Raw genomic sequence first — 21,772 nt, forward strand, 5'->3', positions numbered from 1 at the left:
ATTTATCCAGGGCACATCAAACTGAAAATATGTCTACTTCCTTGAAGTGTAGTGAAAGATTAACCCTTTGATTTTGGCACACTCAAATTGTATTGTCTGGAAATCAATCACTGTTTATCACTTTATTCTTTCATAGTCTGCTAGACCTAAGATGTCATGAGGCATGCTGTAGACCTAGAGGTCCTTGAACCCTGTCGACCTAGGACCTGCAGGGTCTAGTTGAACCCTGAAGACCAAGGTCCTAGCAGTCTAGATGAACCCTGTAGACTTAGGTCCTAGAGGTCCGGTTGGACCCTGTAGACCTATTGGTCCCCGAGGGTCTACTGGAGCCCTGCTGTGGTCCCAGGGCCTGCTGGGGTCCCAGGTCTGAGGAGGCTTTGTAAGAGGCTGACTGGGCCAGCCGGCCGGTCCAGGTTCCTCGGGCGGTCCACCCGGTTCCTCCACTTCAGTCAGGCTGTGTTTGTGTCACGGTGACAAAACAACCCCGGACAAAAGACTCAAACATTTCTCCTTAAGTACCTGGCCAATCATCTGTCTTCGTTTGAAATGGGAGCACACGTTTGTTTCTCTTAAGACAGTGTGTTCCTGAAATAGGAATCCATGTTCTTAAGACAATGCGCTCCTTATCTGACTGTTCTCTTGGGCTGGAACTATATATCATTAGGCCTGCAGATTAATTAGGTTCATGGTTCAGTTTCGTTGGCACTACCTATAAGTCGTTATCTGTTGTGTCGAAGACATTTTACTGAAGTGATGGTGATGATACCCAATAACACTGCTTGAATGACCTAACTCCTGACTATTTATACATATATAAACGTAAATATATATGCATATATTTTTGTATTTAGTTCCACTTACTTCACATTAAAATCACATTTGCAGAAAGCGACTACCTGATTTCAATGGCAGTAAGTGACAGCCTGTTTACAATTCCGAAATCTGTGGTGCTGCTACTTATTTGAATTTAACTACACTTGTAACTGTTGGTTTACAATTGTACTACGTAACTGCCTTTTTACATTCCCAATTCGGTGGTGTTCCGTAAGGTTCATAATCAACCAACACTGGTTGAGTCCATACAACTCCCTCAAGATCACTTGGTCTAGTTTTTGCTTAGTAAGTACATTTTATATGAATGATAATATGTCATTCCATTTGATTATCTGATTTAACTCCAATTAGAGTGGATTTAAAATACAATGTGATTAATCGTGAGTTAACTCACCAATACTAATACTACATTTTTACCGTTTGACAGCGCTCATATGTATATATATGTATGTGTTTATATATAGATAAATGTATATGTATATGCATATATATATGCTGGCTAAATCGAACTAGGACCCTTATTGTACTACCGGCCTGCACATAAAACAATACCGTTTTATGAGAGAATAAAGAGAGAGATAAAGATAAAATTGTCCAAAAAAAAAAAAGACAGAGTGGCTCTGTTGTTGTTGTTGTTGTTGTTGTTGTTGTTGTTGTTGTTGTTGTTGTTGTTGTTGTTGTTGTTGTTGATCTCTAAACCTGTTTTGCAGCATCGTGTGTTCTTCATAGTGAGGCTCTAGTTCAGAGTCCTGTGAGGTCCATGCGAGCCAAGCCCTGTTGTCACGTCTGTCATACCCTTCAGTTAAAAACACGCTCGGCCTGTGATTGGTTGGAGGCGGCGCGCCAATCAGTGTGAGCAGTAGTGATTTTACGCACGCACCCAGAATGCGTTCTGGACTAGTATCCAGTCTCCAACCGGACCTCTCCCGAGGATTTATATTTACAGCGAGGTAGGATTTTCGTATTGGAATTTTAAAAACATTAAAGAAAATTGAAGAAGGTAGCGTGAACACCAGAGACGACATGGACTGCCTCTGAGCAAACGGATCACACTTTTCATCGAGAGAAGATAACCAAGAACTCATGGTTGGACTCTGCGTAAAACCGCATTTCTTCGGATAAGAATGACCCCATTCGACTATAAGCCTCTACTCCTACACATCGTGCTGCTATGGTTCATCCAACCATCCTCCCCTCAGACGCAGGAAGGTAGGTTCGAAATCCACCTCCAAATAGTGGAGACAGCGTCATTCAAAACGTCTAAATAACACAAACAGTGAGCGACCAGTTATATGAACTCCACATATGACCCGATTTGTTTCGCACATTTTCCCGATCTTACGGGAAATAGTCTCCAAATCATTGCTGGGTTCAAAACCAGTTCTCCCTACGGAGAACCTGTTTGCTGTGCGTCAGCCGCACCTCTCCGTGTTTGCCCCGGTGATCCGTCTCTGTCTCCGGCTCACTTATCTCCACCCACCGGTGGTATCGGCTGATAACCAATCTAGGAACTTTTTTGTTCAGAAAATAGCAAGCCGGGAGACTCGTATTCATAATTTCTTGACTTTACGTGTTTCTGCTGTGCCAATAAGAAGAATATATCCATAGGCACATGGAGGTGTGACTCATGTCTCGGTGACTCGGTGACTCCCTGAACTCTGCCTGTACAACGTGGCTCCGGTCACCTTCGGTAAATAAAGAGGTGGGCATTGAGGGAAATAACAGTGAGAATTCAGTTCCGAGCGCATTCCAGTTAAATGAGGAACACCTGGAAATAACAAAAACGATGTATTAGATCGAATATAAGTGATGATTAACTTTAACATATTTATATATCTGGTCATTTAAATGATGCATCATTATGCTGGTTGCAGTATTCAGTACGAACTACTGCGGTACCGGAATGCAAAGCAGGTTGTGTACATGTATACATATGTATTCATGTATACATGTACACAACAACAGCTGGAGAAATCCATGCAGGTCCTTCCTGGTTCGTTTTATTTTCAAAACAGGTGTGATGGAAATACTGCTGATCTGTAAATGGTCAATGGATCTGTCCATCGGCGTGCAGAGGAGGTCCTGACAGCAGGTTTTCCCTAAAGGTCAGGACCCCCTGAAGGTCAGGGCTCCCCTAAAGGTCAGGGCGCCCCTAAAGGTCAGGGCTCTCTAGATCTCGTCAAGGTCCGGCTTCATTCTGGGACTACACTGTAATGATTATGAAATAAACAAACAGCTGCAGTTTGAATATCATATACCTTTATAAACAATGCATAAGCAATATGAGCAATATGTAATGATATATTTCCCGGCCCTCCTGAGACCCCTGGGGGGTGGGAGGTGGGGGGAGGGGGGGGTACCGTACTAACAGGCTGGTCGCCCAGGGAGACCGCCGCCTCTCATCCACACAGGACCGGTCCGAGAATACTTTAATGCACATCACTACCTGTCGCCAAATAAACAGGTGGGCTCATCAAAGAGAGAGGCAGGGATTAATGATGACATCGACGTGTGATACATTCTACTATGATTCATCTCTCGTAACCTTCGTGTCCGATGTGTTTGTATCCTTCAGGATAAATCACTGTGCTGTTTGTGTGATCTCGGGGGGAACCTGCCAATCGTTGTTCTTATTGGTGTGGCTTTGTGTTTCAACACACACAGTCATGCGTCAGAACGTAAAAATGCCGTCGGGCCTGTTGACTCAGTAGGCCGGCGCGGAGTGAGGCGATCCCTGATCTCTCCCCCACACGACTCGGAAAACAAGCGTCTCCCCTCCAGGCAGCCCAAGGTCCAGTCAGCAGTCTGAACCGGGCCCTGACGGCAGGCGTCCTCTGCCTCTCTCTCTTTCTCTCTCTCTCTCTCTCTCTCTCTCTCTCTCTCTCTCTCTCTCCATTTAGCACAGGTGTGCAGGTGTCGCTGGGTCTGTGCACGTCACAGCGTGCACAACACGGCTGTGTGTGTGAGGGACAGGTATGCGGTAATCTCTTGCCCCCCCCTGTGCCAAGTTTCTGTTTACGTCCCGTCTCCTTTATGAGTTGTTTGTTCCCTCCTCCGTCGCTTTCGGCTGAATCTCAACGCCGCTGAACCTGAGTCTCATTGATGTGTTGGGTTACACTTTAATACAGAGGGCAAGGAGGGCTGCTGGGGCTCCACATCAGGTTAGGGTGGGTGCGTGTGTGTGTGTGTGTGTGTGTGTGTGTGGGGGGGGGGGGGGGGGGGTATTAGGATATTGTTATAGCTAAATACAAAGACTAATGGGGAGAGGGGAAGAGTCTCGGCCACAAATCGTGATGTTCTACAAAAGACACTTGTTTTGCACCGCTTCATAATAGGCCCATTGTATGTGTGTGTGTGTGTGTGTGTGTGTGTGTGTGTGTGTGTGTGTGTGTGTGTGTGTGTGTGTGTGTGTGTGTGTGTGTGTGTGTGTGTGTGTGTGTGTGTATGCATATGCGTGTCTGTGCGTGCGTGTGTGTGTGTGTGGTTTGTGGGTGTCTTGATGTGTAACCCATGTGTGTGTGTGTGTGTGTGTGTGTGTGGTGTGTCTGTGTGTCTGGATGTGTGTATCTCCAGCCTTCCCTTTCTCTCTCCCGTTCTGCGTCCTCTGTCTGCCAACACGAGAGAGAGAGCGGCTCTGAGAGAAACCCACTCAGCCTGTTGCCTCGCAGTGCGACGTGTGAACAGCCACACAATGCTGTAGGTGTGGACCTGTTGTTTGGACGTCCGCATTCCCCCCTCCATTGCATTCGCCTCTGAGCCGGCTCTGTGGTGACATATTGTGTTCTCAGCCCCTTGAGCTCGTTATGAAACGTGCAGGTGTTCACTGCGTTTCCCAGCAGCCCATTGAAGCGCACGGCTGTCGCTGATAACACAGCGACACTCCCAGGGCTACGCAGGCCGCAGATAAAAGCTCACCTTTGAGCCGATGGCATTGTTTCACTCCCAAGGCCTTGGACTGGCTGCTGTCAGAGTTTGAAGTTTCATAGAACGCGTGGGCGCGACTCGGTCAGGGAAACCCATCTCGCTCGGGCTTCAAGTATTTGTTTATTATTTCTGTGGGCCGCTTTGAGAGTCCATTTTGTAGCGTTGGCCCTGCCCGGGCTGGAACAGGGCTTTTGAACCCTTCTGTTTCAAAAACACAATAAAAGTGCCTGTTATCTAAATGATGGTTGTATAACGCTTATTGCTACATGCAATCACAGTCCCGCTGGCCTGAACACTGTGGCCCTCATAATGTTTTCCTGATTCAGCCTCCTCTGATTTTATGATGTTTATCTTTTGAATCTATGCTAGGCCAAAGTGCTCAACTGTTGACTTGAACACATAATCCTGTAGGTTTGGAACTGGATTATCTTAAGAAAGGTTATGAAGTGGGTTATAATCGCTCACTGTATATCTAGATGGGGTGGAGGAGAGAGACTGAACCAACGTGTGAATTGATTTGCGGTTCACTCTGGCCACTCATGTGGTTTTCTGTCAAACGTCAGACTCACCATCCATGGCGTCGCCCCTCTCCCTACTTTCTTCCTGCGCTAGTCCTTCCCTTCCCATGTCCCTCCTCCTCTCTGTCTGCCTCGGTCAGAGATTTGAATAGCAAAGCAGTCGCTGGCCGCCCATAGACAAGGCCTTGTATGTTGTGCTCGTACAAGCCTGAGTTTGTTTACAGTTACAGTGCTCTCGTTGATATTGTGCCTTTAGAACAAAGTGCCATAGAAACGTCCACATAGAGTGGGACTCATGCGTGCGGCTGTGCTTTCCCTTCACATGCTTTAGATTCTATTCACATGGGTTCGACCTCGTTAAACCCATGTTTGTTTTATTTTTATTATCTATTCATTTTGTTTGAATCGGCACAAAGAAATAAATTGTGAAATATGAATGTAGAGGATTGTTGATGAGTAGATAGCTGTATTGTACGCCTGGTGAAATCAGTAGTGATGTGCTATCTTGATGTTGATTCTGCGAGGATCGGTAATATAAATAACACACTTCCTTCTTCCTCTAGTAACGGTTTGCTCCGGGACCAAGAACGCTCTGAGCATGACCGGAAGCTCAGACATGCAGTACAAGCTCATCAAGGAGATGTACACTGGCTGTGAGATCGTCATGGGCAACCTGGAGATCATTATGATGGAGCCGTCCAGGAACTTCTCCTTCCTGCAGGTGAGCGCTGACGCCAGGGCAACCATCAACAACACCTAGCTCCCCCTTTTCCCTGTGTTTCCACGGTGATAGCAGGTCTTCCACAGTGGCCTTGTTTACCTGAGGAATGTGGATTGAAACAAAGAGGAGTATACAAAACACTAAACGTCCGTGTAGTAAACACCAGTAAACACTAAGTCACCAAGAGAACTGAGCCCCCTTAGAGACACTTTGATTAAATCGCACCAGTCAGCTTAAAGCAATGTAATAATGAACAATGTTTCCCACATTAATGAACCCCCCCCCCCCCCCCCTCATCACTGTTGCTTCTCTGCGCCCTCCCGCCCTCCCTCTGCTGCCCCCTGCAGTCCATCAGAGAGGTGACGGGCTACATCCTGATAGGTCTGAACCAGTTCAGCCGTCTGCCCCTGGACAACCTGCGCGTAATCAGAGGCACCACGCTGTACGAGGGCCGCTTCGCGCTGGCAGTCCTGGTCAACTACCAGAAGGACGGGCAGTACGGCCTGCAGGAGCTGGGGCTCACACACCTGACAGGTAGGACTGTAGGGCCTCACACACCTGGCAGGTAGGACTGTGTAGGGCCTCACACACCTGATAGGTAGGCTGGACCTCACACACCTGAAAGGTAGGACTGTGTACGGCCTCGCACACCTGGCAGGTAGGACTGTAGGGCCTCACACACCTGGCAGGTAGGACTGTAGGGCCTCACACACCTGACAGGTAGGACTGTAGGGCCTCACACACCTGGCAGGTAGGACTGTAGGGCCTCACACACCTGACAGGTAGGACTGTAGGGCCTCACACACCTGGCAGGTAGGACTGTAGGGCCTCACACACCTGACAGGTAGGACTGTAGGGCCTCAAGCACCTGGCAGGTAGGACTGTGTAGGGCCTCACACACCTGGCAGGTAGGACTGTAGGGCCTCACACACCTGATAGGTAGGCTGGGCCTCACACACCTGATAGGTAGGACTGTGTACGGCCTCACACACCTGACAGGTAGGGTAAGACCCACACTGTCTAAGAGAGAAGAAGAGTAGCATATCTTCAGCAATCTTCTTCTTCCTCTGGTCGGTCAGGGGTCACTGAAGGTGTGCAGGCGAGTGGAGCGTCCCAGTGCACTCGTTAACGGCGGCTCCCACACCCACGTAGAGCCACCACTCCCTCTGAGTGGTGGGAACCTCCCGGAATGTCTGGGCTCCCAACTGCCACTGAAACATGAGCTCCGGTCTCGTAGCGCATCGTACCACATTGTAACGCATCAAACCGCAAAATACCGCATCAACACACGTGTGCCCGGTATCAGCTGCAAGTCGGGGCTCGTTGCCTTGTGCCAATTGTATTTGACATTAACTTACCTATGTGTGTGTGTGTGTGTGTGTGTTTGTGTGTGTGTGTGTGTGTGTGTGTGTGTGTGTGTGTGTGTGTGTGTGTGTGTGTGTGTGTGTGTGTGTGTGTGTGTGTGTGTGTGTGTGTCTGTGTATGTGTGTGTGTGTGTGTGTGTGTGTGTGTGTGTGTGTGTGTGTGTGTGTGTGTGTGTGTGTGTGTCTGTGTATGTGTGTGTGTGTGTGTGTGTGTCTTCTCCCTGTATCATCTGACAGAGATCCTGGAGGGAGGTGTTCAGATCATCCAGAATAAGTTCCTGAGCTTCGCTCCTCAGATCAACTGGCTTGACATCGTGAAGGACTCCTCGAGTGAGATCATCTTCAACGACAACGGACCAGAGAGTGAGTCTCAGCGGGGGGACGGGAAGGGCTTGGGGCACCTTTTGCCTTTTGCATTTGAATACACTCCCCTCTTACCCCCCCCGTACCCCTCCTACACACTTACCGTAGGTTGTACGTCCTGCCACTTAATGTACACACTTATTGTATGATGACCGTCCTGGCACTTAATGTGCACACTTATTGTGTGTTGTACGTCCTGGCACGTACAATATAGTAGGCTACTTAGCATGGTGTCTTATCCTAGCTATCTTTGTTGTATACGGTGAATTGGTTAACCTAGCGATTGTTATTGCTTGGCCCTTGGTTCTATGAACCTCCCGACTGTAAAGTACTTAATGTTAGCCGCTTCGGATAAAACTGTCTGCTAAAAGACCTAAATGTAAATGTACACTGAGGCTGATGGAGTCTTACCTGTGGTTTCAGAGAAATGTCATAAGGCCTGCGGAGACGTGCCCTGTTGGGGTCCAGAGGCGGACGGTTGTCAGATCCGTGAGTACTGGAGAGTGTTGATGGTTCTTTCCTCTCGGTGCTGTGTCATCGGGCCAGCTAATGCCCTTCTATCTCTCGTCACCAAGACTGTAGCTAACACCCTCTATCTCTAGTCCCCAAGACTGTAGCTAACACCCTCTATCTCTAGTCACCAAGACTGTAGCTAACACCCCTCTAGACTGTAGCTAATACCCCTCTAGACTGTAGCTAACACCCTCTATCTCTAGTCACCAAGACTGTAGCTAACACCCTCTATCTCTAGTCACCAAGACTGTAGCTAACACCCTCTAGACTGTAGCTAACACCCCTCTAGACTGTAGCTAACACCCTCTATCTCTAGTCACCAAGACTGTAGCTAACACCCTCTAGACTGTAGCTAACACCCCTCTAGACTGTAGCTAACACCCTCTATCTCTAGTCACCAAGACTGTAGCTAACACCCTCTAGACTGTAGCTAACACCCCTCTAGACTGTAGCTAACACCCCTCTAGACTGTAGCTAACACCCTCTATCTCTAGTCACCAAGACTGTAGTTAACACCCCCTATCTCTAGTCACCAAGACTGTAGCTATCCCCCTCTATCTCTAGTCACCAAGACTGTAGCTATCACCCTCTATCTCTAGTCACCGAGACTGTAGCTAATGCCCCTCTTGACTGTAGCTAAAGCCGAAGCTCTGTAGCTAACGCCCCTCTGTCTGTAGTCACCAAGACGATCTGTGCGCCGCAGTGTAACGGCCGATGCTTCGGACGCAGCCCGGGCGACTGCTGCCACATGGAGTGTGCGGGGGGTTGCACGGGACCCCATGACACAAACTGCTCTGTAAGTACGCAGCAAGTCGTCACGGACATACATGGATGTATCCATGGAAAGACGATCTTCTTGTCTTTAGAAGGAAATAATACCATTTAGATTAAGATTTAACTTAATCCCCCCCCCCCCCCCCCGGGTGGATGGGCTGGAATGGTGACCTGTGAAGACCATTGAGACTGAGACTGTGATCAGGGGCTCTACAAATATAAAAGACTGGACTCTTATCTCTAAAAACAACAACAGACCTACCGTGGGTTAGGGCTAGGGTTAAGGTTAGGGTTCGCTAACCCACAGAGTCGTAGTGACTCAGGTGTTTCCATCCTCCAGGCCTGCAGGAACTTCAACAACTCGGGCTCCTGCGTGCCTCAGTGCCCCAAGACACACATCTACAGCAAGCTCACCTTCAAGCTGGAGCGGAACCCCAGCGCCAAGTACCAGTACGGCTCCATCTGCGTGGCGCAGTGCCCCTGTGAGTGTGGGGGTGGAACCCAACACTCAACACACAACACCTGACTAACCCTTACCCTGATCTTAACCCTGGCTCTAGTCCAACAAACAACAAACCTTGACCGTAGCCCAACACACAACTAACCCTGACCCTAACCCTAACCCTGACACTATCCCAACACACAACACCTGACTAAGCCTTACCCTGATCTTAACCCTGGCTCTAGTCCAACAAACAACAAGCCTTGACCCTAACTCAACAACAACACCCAACTGACCCTGACCCTGACCCTAACCCAACACCAAACTAAGCCTGACCCTAGCTCAACACACGACACACAAAACCAGGGGTGGACTGGGACAAAAATTCAGCCCTGGCATTTTCTGTCCAGACCAGCCTACTACATTATCAGCACTAGAGGTGGGACGAGACGAACGGGAAGAACCCTGTATGTACTTTATTAAAACAATTTAATCAAGTACATACATCCGAATAATAGTACAGCACTGCAAATAGCAGTTGTTGCTTTTTTTTGTTTTTGTTTTTCAAGTTTGTGTCTCTTGTGCTGCTGACAAGAAAGTTATGAAACCTGAACAGGAAGTTAACAGACATCCTGTGGTCGCTGCATTTCAAATATCTACATATCTACAAAATCCTTGATAAATATCACACTTGATCCAACGCTAAATTCTCTCTTGCAGTTTTTAGTCTGTGAATGTGAAAATCTTTTGGTGTAAGCCCAGCATTAGTTAAAACCGGACTCGGACAATAATAACAAAATATCCTGACAAATAATCTAAATAGAAACATATTACAGACAGTAGCAGCATTAGAGCTGAAACTCATTTGTTTCAACTGTGACTCAGTCATTGTGAAAACATAAATAGAGAATTGAATGTTTTTTATCTGTAGCTGCGAGAAAAAGTCTAAGACATGAATTACAGGTCTGAACAGATATGCATTCTCATATCAGACATTAGACTTTTTCACACAGCAAAATATCAATTCTCTATTTATGGTTATATTTATATATATTGCCCTACTTCCTCGTCCGCAGCCAGCCTCCTCACCAAATTCATGACCTGCAAGAAACAGCAAACAGAACTTGTACTCAGTATCTGTGTACTGAGTGACAAGTATATGTAGCCATGTAGACTTTTTGTGACGTAGTGACACTTAGTGAACAAATTTACCTGTCATGAAGGATGACTTAAGTCTCAAAAGAGCCCCAAGACCTACCTGCATAACTGTTCATTGAACTTAAAAGAAATGCAGATGTTTGAAATTAAAATCATCAATATGAAAATCTTCAACCAGGAAATAAACCTTTCTTTCAACCTGAGATGAAACATGTTGCATAGTAAACTCGCAAAGTCAAGACGAATCTCTCTCTCTCTCTCGAAGAAGAAGTTCTATTAGGTCAGGAAAACCTGTTTGACAGGAGATGATGGTAGCAGAGAATATAAAGAGACATTTATGAATTACCAATTGTCACTTTATCACACATATAGTATGTTTCTTCACATAAACCTTTAAACATACATATTGCATTCCTCTCACCACATGTAATAGTCATTACCTCAGTAAACAATCAATTAATTGAAAGATTACAATAAATTCAATGGCAAATATTGCAAATTAAACAAATTATTTCCTATAGGTTTACTTGTATTTTGTGCTAAAATTCAAAGTATCTCATCTGTATTTACAATACAGCATGATTCTGCATCTCCATTTACAGCTCATTAGTCCATTTCAATGTTTACTGATGCTATGGCAATAAGAGACTGCTGACGTTAGAAGCTGTTAGCTACCTTAACTAAATCATCTGAACAATAATAACCCATAATATCACAATTCGGCATATTTAAACAAAATCAACCACAACTACCAACAGTCACAGCCCTTCAACTCTGGGCTAATATGTTGTCACAAGTATGCAGTTAATTAGGTCACAACACATTCAATGTAAAAATGTCTCAAAATGTAGCCTAGCTAGCCCCAGGCTAACGTTACTTAGCATATAATAATAATAATAATAATAAATGAAATGTATATAGCGCTTAATATGGTACTCTAAGACGCTTTACATATTGGCCTATCAAAACTATATGCCTCCACTCGCTCGTCTCCCGGCCCGGCAGCACAAGCTGGGGTGTTGACCCCGGCACCAAATAGGTCTGTAAAATTTGAACATTTAGCAGCTTCCACCTCCAGAGAGTCGCAGTTCTTCAGCGCCACCCGGGCGTTTCTTACGCTTATCCATTTTCAGCTCCGTCCCGACTCCCACGACTCCGGCCCATGCCATGAGGTCCAGCCCACCCTGGTTTCTGTTGTGATTGACAGCACTGTCAGGGCTCTCTGAGCCAGTCAGCCAATGATTGATTGACAATGACAAACATAGACCAATAATATGTGTCGATGCTGGCCACACACTGCTAGCCCTCTGTAGCCCATTGGCCGGCCCAATTGGAGGGAATTTAGAGAGAGAGAAAAAAAAAAAACATAGCGGACCGGACCGGCCCACATTGGGTCAACGGCCCACCGGGACGATGCCCGGTATGCCAGATGGCCAGTCCACCCCTGCACAAAACCCAACTAACCCTGACCCTAACCCTGACCCTAACCCAACACACAACTAACCCTGACCCTGACCCTCACCCAACACACCCTGACCCTCACCCTAACCCTAACTTTAACTCAACACACAAGCCCACAGCACTCGTCTACCCCCTAACCCTAACCCAGACTGTATCTCAACCCACCAGTCCAAGCGGAGCCCCAACTCAATCAGACCAGGTGTAACCGTGGTGGTAAGCTCTGCTCTGTGTCCTTCACTGCACAGCTAACTTCGTGGTTGACGAGAGCTCCTGTGTGAGCAGCTGCCCCAAAGGCAAGATGGAGGTGGAGAAGACGGAAGGAGTGAAGAGGTGTGAGCCGTGTGGAGGACCCTGTCCAAAAGGTGCCGACCGCCTTAACCCCTGAGCAGTGTCTGAGTCTCTGGTGTGACCCCCTCTCTCGTGAGGACTCTCCCGGTGACAGGCGGTGTGTTCTGTCCCCTCAGTGTGCATCGGGACCGGCCCGGCCGAACGGCAGACCGTGGACGCCCTGAACATCGAGAGCTTCAGGAACTGCACCAAGATCCAGGGAAGCCTCCACTTCCTGGTGACCGGGATCAAAGGGTAGGCAGGACACCCCCGGACACCCACTACGACACATCATCCCTTCATGATCATCATCAATATCATAATGATGTTCACGTTATTCCTTCCATGCAGGGATGATTACAAGAACATTCCGGCCATCGACCCTGAGAAGCTGAAAATCTTCAGCACCGTCAGAGAGATCACAGGTGTGTGTTATTCCTTTTCCCGTGTCTTGTTTTAATATCCGTCACTAAAGTACACTCTGCCGTCATAATCACCTGATGAACAAGGCCTCTGTCCCCAGACTACCTGAACATCCAGTCCTGGCCGACCAACATGTCAGATCTGTCCGTGTTCTCTAACCTTCAGACCATCGAGGGCAGGACCCTCTACAAGTAAACACTCGTCCACCTGTTTCTTCTACCTGTTTGATCTCCTTGTATGTGTAACCGCCCCGCCGAGCAGAACACCACCAGCATGCCTCTAATATCTTCATTTGTCTCTCACACCCTTCCCCTCGTCCCCTGTCCTACGTCACCTCTCCCCGTCCCCCAGAGGATCCACCTCCAAAAGGTACATCCTTCCCCCCACCCTACTGCCCTCGTACTGGATCGTATTGGCCTGCACCTTCAGAGTCTCAGCCCACCGCAGCCCCACTAACCCGTCTCCCCCCCCACCTCCTCCACCAGGGGGTACGCTCTGCTGGTGATTGGGATCAAGTCCCTGACGTCTCTCGGGCTTCGGTCGCTGAGGAAGATCAACGACGGCGGTGTTTACATTACGAGGAACCAAAAGCTTTGCTACCAAGAAAACGTCAACTGGACACGCCTGTCCCCCAAGAGCTCCCGCCCGAGGGGCCGCATGAAGAACATCGACGTCAAGGAGAACGGGGCCCGCGCCCGATGTGGTGAGAGGAGGCTGCCGGTGTCCTCCAATCAGGGCTCAATAAGGCTAGCCTAAGTGAGCACTGAGGCTGGGATTAGTGAGCATTAAGCCTAGCCTAGCCTTAGTGAGCACTAAGCCTAGCCTAGCCTTAGTGAGCATTAATCCTAGCCTAGCCTTAGTGAGCATTAAGCCTAGCCTAGCCTTAGTGAGCATTAATCCTAGCCTAGCCTGTGAGCATTAAGCCTAGCCTTAATGAGCTCTAAGCCTTAGTGAGCATTAATCCTAGCCTGGCATTAGTGAGCACTAAGCATAGCCTAGCCTTAGTGAGCATTAATCCTAGCCTAGCCTTAGTGAGCGTTAGGCCTAGCCTAGCCTTAGTGAGTATTAATCCTAGCCTAGCCTTAGTGAGCACTAAGCCTAGCCTAGCCTTAGTGAGCATTAAGCCTAGCCTAGCCTTAGTGAGCATTAAGCCTAGTCTAGCCTTAGTGAGCACTAAGCTTAGCCTTAGTGAGCGCTATGCCTAGCCTAGCCTCGACTCAGATCCCTTCATTAAGAACTGCTGTTCGGCGTGGAAGCGTCATTTTTTTTTTAACACTTGACATCCGTGTGTGCAGTTAAAGAAGGCCACACCTGCGACCCCCTGTGCTCCTCTGATGGCTGCTGGGGTCCGGGGCCCAGCCAGTGTCTCGCCTGCAAGAACTACCGCCTCGGAGGCACCTGCGTGGAGCAGTGCATGTTCCTCACAGGGTCAGTGTCTCCACAATACGACAAACACGAGGAATCGCATAATTGGGGAATGTGCGGTCGTACAGAGAGCATTTAGTCGTGTTATCTTCGGTCGGCGGTGTGCTGACCAGCTGTCCTCCCCGTTCCCTCCCCCACGCAGTGACAGGAGGGAGTTTGCGACGGCTGAAGGAGAATGCGTGCCCTGCCACGCCGAGTGTGAGCTCCAGCATGGGAGGCCAACCTGCACTGGGCCCGTACGTTCCTAACGCCCGCGTTACACTACAGAACACTTAAGAGCGTGGCTCACATCATAGCATATAGCTCCAGGCTTTCAATGCTGCTTCCTCAAGTTCCTCAAGGTCATGAAAAGCAGATCTCAGACACCACCTAGTGGTGCTTCACGAGACAAATATCTCTCTCTATGTAGATCTAGATCTATATATAGATCTGTATATAGAGATCCATATAGCATATTAAAAATAATCTTCTACGCTCTATCTCTTCCTCCTGCCTGACTTCCTCCCGTCCACCAGGGGGCAGACCAGTGTGTGGCGTGTGCCCGGAACAAGGACGGCCCCCACTGCGTGTCCACCTGCCCTAAGGGGCTGATGGGAGAGGGGGGGGTCATCTTCAAATACCCCGACAGACAGCACAAGTGTGAGCCCTGCCATCTCAACTGCACCCAGGGGTAAGCAGGGGCATCCATACATATATACATACATACATACATACATACATACATACATACATACATACATACATACATACATACATACATACATACATACATACATACATAAATACATGCATACATGCATACATACATACATACATGCATACATGCATACATACATGCATACATACATACATACATACATACATACATACATACATACATACATACATACATACATACATACATACATACATACATACATACATACATACATACATACATACACTCTGTACAGGACTTGAGATCCAGGAGCAGGAGGGTAGCCCAGTGATTCCATTAACCTTGAGTGTGATTAGCAGGCGCTTTCATCCAAAGCAACTTACAAGAAGCACATTTGTCAGAAGACAGAGAAACAACAATATATCACTGTCGGTACAGTAAGCCAAGCACAACAACCGTGAGGTTAACCCCTTCCCTCTATACAACAAAGATAGCTAGGATAAGATGCTATACAATGCTAAGTACGATTAGCATTGTGAGCTCGATCCGCCAGTAAGCAGTATTATGTTACCAGGAGTTCCCCGACTGATGGGTGGGACCCTTTGGGTTCTTCCAGTGAGGCCCACCTGAAAACACTCTGCCGTGGCGTGGTTCCCCTAAGTTTCCCCTCTTCCTGTTTCCTGTTTCCAGGTGCGATGGTCCAAACATCGGAGACTGTCTGGAATCCCGGGGTTCCATATCTAGGTGAGTTTAGTTTTTCTAGCTCCAATTGTTTGATTTGATACGCTGAATAAATACGGTAACACTTTACAGTAAGGGTACATTCAATTACCATTAATTCACATTAGTTAACACAGTCATTATCATCTAGCCTACTTGCCAGGGTTAAGGTTAGGGTTAGGGGTCGCAGGTTAGGATTGCATAACCCAAGCCGTGTTAAAGTCCAAATGTGTTACGTTTCGGCTAGCTCAATATCCTGGACATATCTGTTGATAGTGATTTCAATAATCGTATCAATAAAATCACATCCAATAACCAATCCAACAATAACCCGTGCCTCTCTATGCTTACAAGAATCTTACTATCGCCACTCCTAAACCCCTCCCACTCACCCCGAGCCCCTCCCACTCACCCTAAACCCCTCCCACTCACCCAAGCCCCTCCCACTCAGGGTCATTAATGCCAACCAAAAATAGACATTCAACAATCAAGTGGAAATTGTGCAATTTTCTTTTCAAATCTCCGTCCAGCCGAACGACCACGGGCATCGTGGTGGGAGTCATCGCCCTCCTCTTCGTGTCGTTCTCCATCTTCGTCCTGACCGTTCTCTACCGCCGCGGTCTCGCCATCCGTCGCAAACGAGCCATGAGGAGATACATGGAGAGCGGAGAGGTCAGTGACGGGCCGATCCGTAGCCTATCACCCGTTCCTCATGAGTGGGTGTTCTTTAGGTGTATGTGTTCACACCTCCTCTGTGTTCTTCCAGAGTTTTGAACCACTGGATCCCAGTGAGAAAGGAGCAAAGGTTCACGCTCGCATCCTGAAGGTCACAGATCTCCGTAAGATCAAACTCCTTGGCCAGGGCGTGTTCGGAACAGTCCACAAGGTAACGCGTTTAATCTGCACCTCCCTGTAAACTAACTACAGGTAATGGTCCATCCAGTAACTATATCATGTGTTGTTCTCCTTAATTCAGGGCATCTGGATTCCTGAAGGGGACACGGTGAAGCTTCCAGTGGCGATAAAAACCATCAGCGATCGCACAGGGCGCCAGAAGTTCCATGAGATAACAGACGTAAGGCAACTCCAATCCAAACCCCTTTTGACAAACAGTATATGTGTATGGAAGCACGGAAGTATAATAGCAATGTTTGACTGTGCATGTTGCAGCACATGTTGTCCCTGGGTAGTTTGGACCACATCAACGTGGTCAGGATCCTGGGCATCTGCCCGGGGGACAACCTACAGCTGGTCACCCCGCTCAGCTCCCAGGGCTCACTGCTGGAGCACATCAAGCACCGCAAGAACAACCTCAGCCCCCAGAGGCTGCTCAACTGGTGTGTGCAGATCGCCAAGGTGAACTTCTGCTCTCGTGAACATTTCTCCAGGTGTGTTGGAACATTTGCACTCTTCCAGGTAACCAAGATGCTTCCCTAAATGTATCTTTCAGGGCATGTACTACCTGGAAGAGCATCGGATGGTCCATAGGAACCTGGCGGCAAGAAATGTGCTTCTGAAGAACGACTACATGGTCCAGATCTCAGACTACGGCATTGCGGACCTGCTCTACCCAGATGAGAAGAAATACTTCTACAACGAAGTCAAGGTCTGTAGTCCACCCATAAAGGGGTTTATTGCTCAGCAAAGAGCAGTTGTCCTGAAGTAAAAAGATCAAAGTTTATCAAAACAGGACTGCTGCTTGCTTTCTGAGCTATAACCCAAACAACATTTTGATAATCATTGACCGTGAACGTTAACATATCCACCAGGGATGAAATCAAACCTGCGTCTACGCGCCTAGACCAATGGTTCCCTATGCAAAAATGCAGATTTTCGACGCCCCTAACGCGAGTAACGCGGTTGGTGTGGCCGTACCTTAATGCCTATTTTTTTTACAGACGCCAATCAAGTGGATGGCCTTGGAGAGCATCTTATTCCGCAGATACACCCATCAGAGTGATGTCTGGAGCTACGGTCAGTGCAGCTCTGTACCATGATAAAACTTTATAACCTAAAGAATCGATGGTAGATAACTGCTGTGTTGGTTGGATAGTTTATTGGACTGCATCGTTGATTGTCATCAAATGTGAATCCTCTATTGGTGTCTTGCAGGTGTGACCGTATGGGAGATGATGTCGTACGGGACCGAGCCCTACCCAGCCATGCGTCCACAGGAGGTCCCTGACCTGCTGGAGAAGGGCGAGCGGCTGTCCCAGCCAACCATCTGCACCATCGACGTCTACATGGTCATGGTCAAGTGTGAGTCCCTCTCCATGTCTTCTGCTGTCCCTGCTCAGAAGAAAACTTTAGAGCTCAGCAGAACCACAGCGCTTCTCAGGTAGTTCATTTCGGGACTGTTGTTTCGTCCACAGGTTGGATGATCGATGAGAATGTCCGTCCGACCTTCAAAGAGCTGGCCAATGAGTTCACTAGGATGGCCAGAGACCCCCCGCGGTACCTGGTGATCAAAGTGAGCACCTTCATCGCCTCCATCCACCATTGCATGACGACTTCAACATGACTTTGTAATTCATCGTCGTCTTCTCCTCATTCTTCCTCCCGTGGTCTCGCCCCAGGGCGACTGCAGCGCGGCAGACTTGGCCCCCGACGACCACCTGCAGCGCTCAGCCGACCTGGAGGAGATGAACGGAGAGCTGGAGGACCAGGAGGCCGAGGGCCTGGAGGAGGGCCCCTCCACGCACCATCTCTACATGTCCCCGTCACGGAGCATGTCACGCCTCTCCAAGATGGAAAGCATGAGGGTCAGTGTCGTAGGGACAAGGGAACGCACGCATGGTGTTGCCCATTTATCGTTTAAGGGCACTGCGTCGTTTCGGTTGAAGGACTGCCATGTGTTATAAATAAACATGAACTTCCCCTCCTTTCTCCTGAAGATGATCCAAAACACATCAAGCATGGCTGGATACCTGCCCATGACCCCGGGGGTGGACTGTCCAGGACAGGTGGGTTATATCAGCTCCTGTGAATGAGAACTTGTAAATATAGCGGTTGGTATTAGATGGTATCCAGAGAACCATCTCCCTGTTAGGGCCTGGTATTAGATGGTATGCAGTGAAGGCCTGGTATTAGATGGTATCCAGTGAACCATCTCCCTGTTAGGGACTGGTATTAGATGGTATCCAGTGAACCATCTCCCTGTTAGGGACTGGTATTAGATGGTATCCAGTGAACCATCTCCCTGTTAGGGCCTGGTATTAGATGGTATGCAGTGAAGGCCTGGTATTAGATGGTATCCAGTGAACCATCTCCCTGTTAGGGACTGGTATTAGATGGTATCCAGAGAACCATCTCCCTGTTAGGGCCTGGTATTAGATGGTATGCAGTGAAGGCCTGGTATTAGATGGTATCCAGTGAACCATCTCCCTGTTAGGGACTGGTATTAGATGGTATCCAGTGAACCATCTCCCTGTTAGGGACTGGTATTAGATGGTATCCAGTGAACCATCTCCCTGTTAGGGACTGGTACTAGATGGTATCCAGTGAACCGTCTCCTTGGTCCTCATAGTCTTCTGTTCCTCTGCAGGGCGCGTGGCCGTCCCGCTCGCGGCTGAACTCGGCCAGGACGGTGTCTGAGAGCTCCGAGGGACGCGGCACCGTCACGGACCAGGACATGAACGAGGACTTCTCCCTGACCGGAAGCCTGAGGAGGAAACGCCAGCGCGAGGACAGCGCCTACCTGTCCCAGAGAGACAGCATGTCCGGGGGGCCCCCGCAGACACCTTCTCCGGACATCCACAACGAGGAGGATCAGAACGGATACGTGCTCCCTGGGGAAAGCCCAAAGAGAGGTACCACCACGGGGTTGTTCTTCTCACTGCTCCACCGTCCGTTTATCTGAATCTTCAAACGCACAGGATCTACTGCTGACAATTGTTATTACAATTATGAATCCTTAATTCAACCGGGCTGAAACACATTGACATTCAACACGAAGAATAATTAAATCATATAAAATCATGAGATGAATAATTGATAGTACACAGAGGCGTATCTCATAAACACAGTACAAGATACAAACCTTCCTTAATCCATCGATGACTGATGCTGTAAATGAGATCTAGACTAGAGAACTAGAGATCTATTCCATACCAATACTAACTGTCCAAATGTCGTTTCCCAGACACCATGCTCTTCGTGGCCCAGGTCACTCCGTTCAAAGACCGGATGTGCATCGTCCACTCTCAGGGACCCCCCAGCGACCCCGACCAGGAAGACTACGAGTACATGAACAAACACACGGCCTCCCGGGCGGCAAAGCCCCCGGGGGGCCCGCTGAAGGACGGCGGCTCCTGGGTCCAGATGAGGGACCTGGGAGGTCACCCTCCACGCGAGGAGCAGGACGCTCTCCGAGGCTCGACCTCAGAGGACCGGGCCTCTCTGGAGTACGAGTACATGGACATCAGGGGGAGTGAGGCGGAGGAGAGCCTCCCTCTACAGACGCACGAGGCTCCCCCCAGATCCACGGTCCTGGAGAACGTCTACAGGGAGGTGCTGGAGGAGGCGGAGGAGGACGACTACCAGGAGGCGGAGGACAACTACCAGTACACCAACCGACAACCCAAGCTCCGACAGGCACTGGAACAGCGGAAAGAGGGGACGGGGACGGGGCCGGGCCGGGGCCAGAGGGAGGCGTGCGAGTATGAGGACATGAACTCGCTGAGCGGGGAGCGAGGAGGGGAAGAGATGGCCGTATACCAGAACCTGGGCGGGGAGGAGGAGGAGGAGGAGGAGCGTGCCGCCCAGGGCAACGAGGGACGGCGGGCCTCGGGAATCGACCCGTACGTTAAAGTACGGGCGGGGGCCTCGATCGGAGAACCCGCCGGGGTGGACAGATCTTTTGACAATCCTGACTACTGGCACAGCAGGATGTTCCTCAAGTCGAACGCTGTGCGTACATAGGAGGATTGAACCAAGGAGCCCAGGTCTCCGGTGAATGATTGCATGAAGGACCCTGAAGTGGGACACAATCAGAAGCCCCCTCACCCAGTGCCCCAGGACCCCTTTTGTATTTTGTATTTTTTGACCTTTTGGTATTTCCTGTTACACTACCGGATGTTTACAGACTTGAGCTTCTGAGTATTTTTTGCTAAAATGGCACTGAATGAACCGATGCAACAAAAATGGCCAGATTACCAGCTTTAAGCTTTATGAGCTTCTGTGTTTACTTAATGAACAAATGAATGAAATCTTTTTTAGCAGAGTATTTTGGGGGACTTTTAATTTTCATGTTTTCAAACCTCTCTCAAATCATGATATTGGCCTTTTATATACGTTTGGTTTACACACATAATAAACCTTGAATATTATGATCTTGGAATAAAACCTTTTTCACTTACACTTCACTGAACCTGTCTTGTAGTTGTCTCTTGCCTTCTGATGAAGGGTTTCAGGTTACACTGCACCGCACACCAACTTACAAAAGAAGATAAGTAGAGTCATTCTGCCGAACGGTTCTCTACTGAATGGACACAATCGATTAGGACAAGTCAGAAAATAAATAAAAATTAAACAGCGTCAAATCATTTTGATTGGCTACCCGGGAAATCAGTTGCCAGGAAGGAGCAGAAGGAAGTTGGGTTTGAGGAACACAAAGTTGGCTGTGATGGGGAGGACAAGATCTGGGATGTCTCCTTACTGCAGACTTTAGTGTCTTATTGTGCATTGAATAATCCCTTACAGTGAATAACCCTTAAATCTGAAAGGTCTTATGAATGAATGTCTGCTCAGGGGACGACACACAAGGGACCGTGAGCAGCAGTGTGGTTTGGAGATGAATGCCTCACCCGGGTTTCTCAGTGAGGCTGAGCCACTCTTTGAATTTCCCTTTGAGGTATTAACAATAAGAAAAGATTTATAGCACTCTATTGTAGAGTGTGTGTGGAGATAGCTGGTTGAAGCAGCCTCACCTGGCTCGAGTCCGTCTGATTGGACGGGGGCTGGGTGAGGCTGCATACCTGTTACACATTGAGCGATCCGAGTGCAACAGGTTAAACCAGCCTGGAGGCGGGCACATGGAGCACACATGTGTCGTTATCTGCAAGCCATACAATGAACAAACGGCTTCAACACCCCCACCCTTCTGTCTTGAGGAGCCCAGTAAAGCCACCTAGGTGGCGTGGAGCATCA

At 48.5% G+C, this 21,772-nt stretch overlaps 1 protein-coding gene across 3 annotated transcripts; it reads left to right on the plus strand.

Annotated features, from left to right (window-relative positions):
* The first annotated feature begins 1,700 nt into the window (after nt 1-1,700).
* Nucleotides 1,701-20,988, plus strand: erbb3a (erb-b2 receptor tyrosine kinase 3a). 3 transcript variants are annotated; one of them, XM_030375238.1, is made up of 29 exons: nt 1,701-2,043; nt 5,840-5,997; nt 6,345-6,531; nt 7,599-7,724; nt 8,148-8,213; nt 8,915-9,033; nt 9,352-9,493; nt 12,318-12,434; nt 12,537-12,654; nt 12,751-12,824; nt 12,923-13,013; nt 13,174-13,191; nt 13,308-13,525; nt 14,118-14,250; nt 14,390-14,483; nt 14,763-14,917; nt 15,596-15,649; nt 16,156-16,297; nt 16,392-16,511; nt 16,602-16,700; nt 16,796-16,981; nt 17,076-17,231; nt 17,524-17,599; nt 17,738-17,884; nt 17,998-18,095; nt 18,202-18,387; nt 18,520-18,588; nt 19,170-19,434; nt 19,767-20,988. In XM_030375238.1, exons 1-29 carry the CDS (start codon nt 1,959-1,961, stop codon nt 20,543-20,545), a joined length of 4,278 nt encoding a protein of 1,425 aa, XP_030231098.1. In that variant the 5' UTR covers nt 1,701-1,958; the 3' UTR covers nt 20,546-20,988. The 3 variants fall into 3 exon arrangements, with proteins under 3 accessions (XP_030231098.1, XP_030231099.1, XP_030231100.1); XM_030375240.1 differs by lacking the exon at nt 1,701-2,043 and adding an exon at nt 3,249-3,807; XM_030375239.1 differs by lacking the exon at nt 13,174-13,191.
* Nucleotides 20,989-21,772: the final 784 nt, after the last annotated feature.

The sequence above is a fragment of the Gadus morhua genome, chromosome 13 (assembly GCF_902167405.1).
Source record: "Gadus morhua chromosome 13, gadMor3.0, whole genome shotgun sequence".
In the NCBI taxonomy this organism is placed as follows: domain Eukaryota; kingdom Metazoa; phylum Chordata; class Actinopteri; order Gadiformes; family Gadidae; genus Gadus; species Gadus morhua.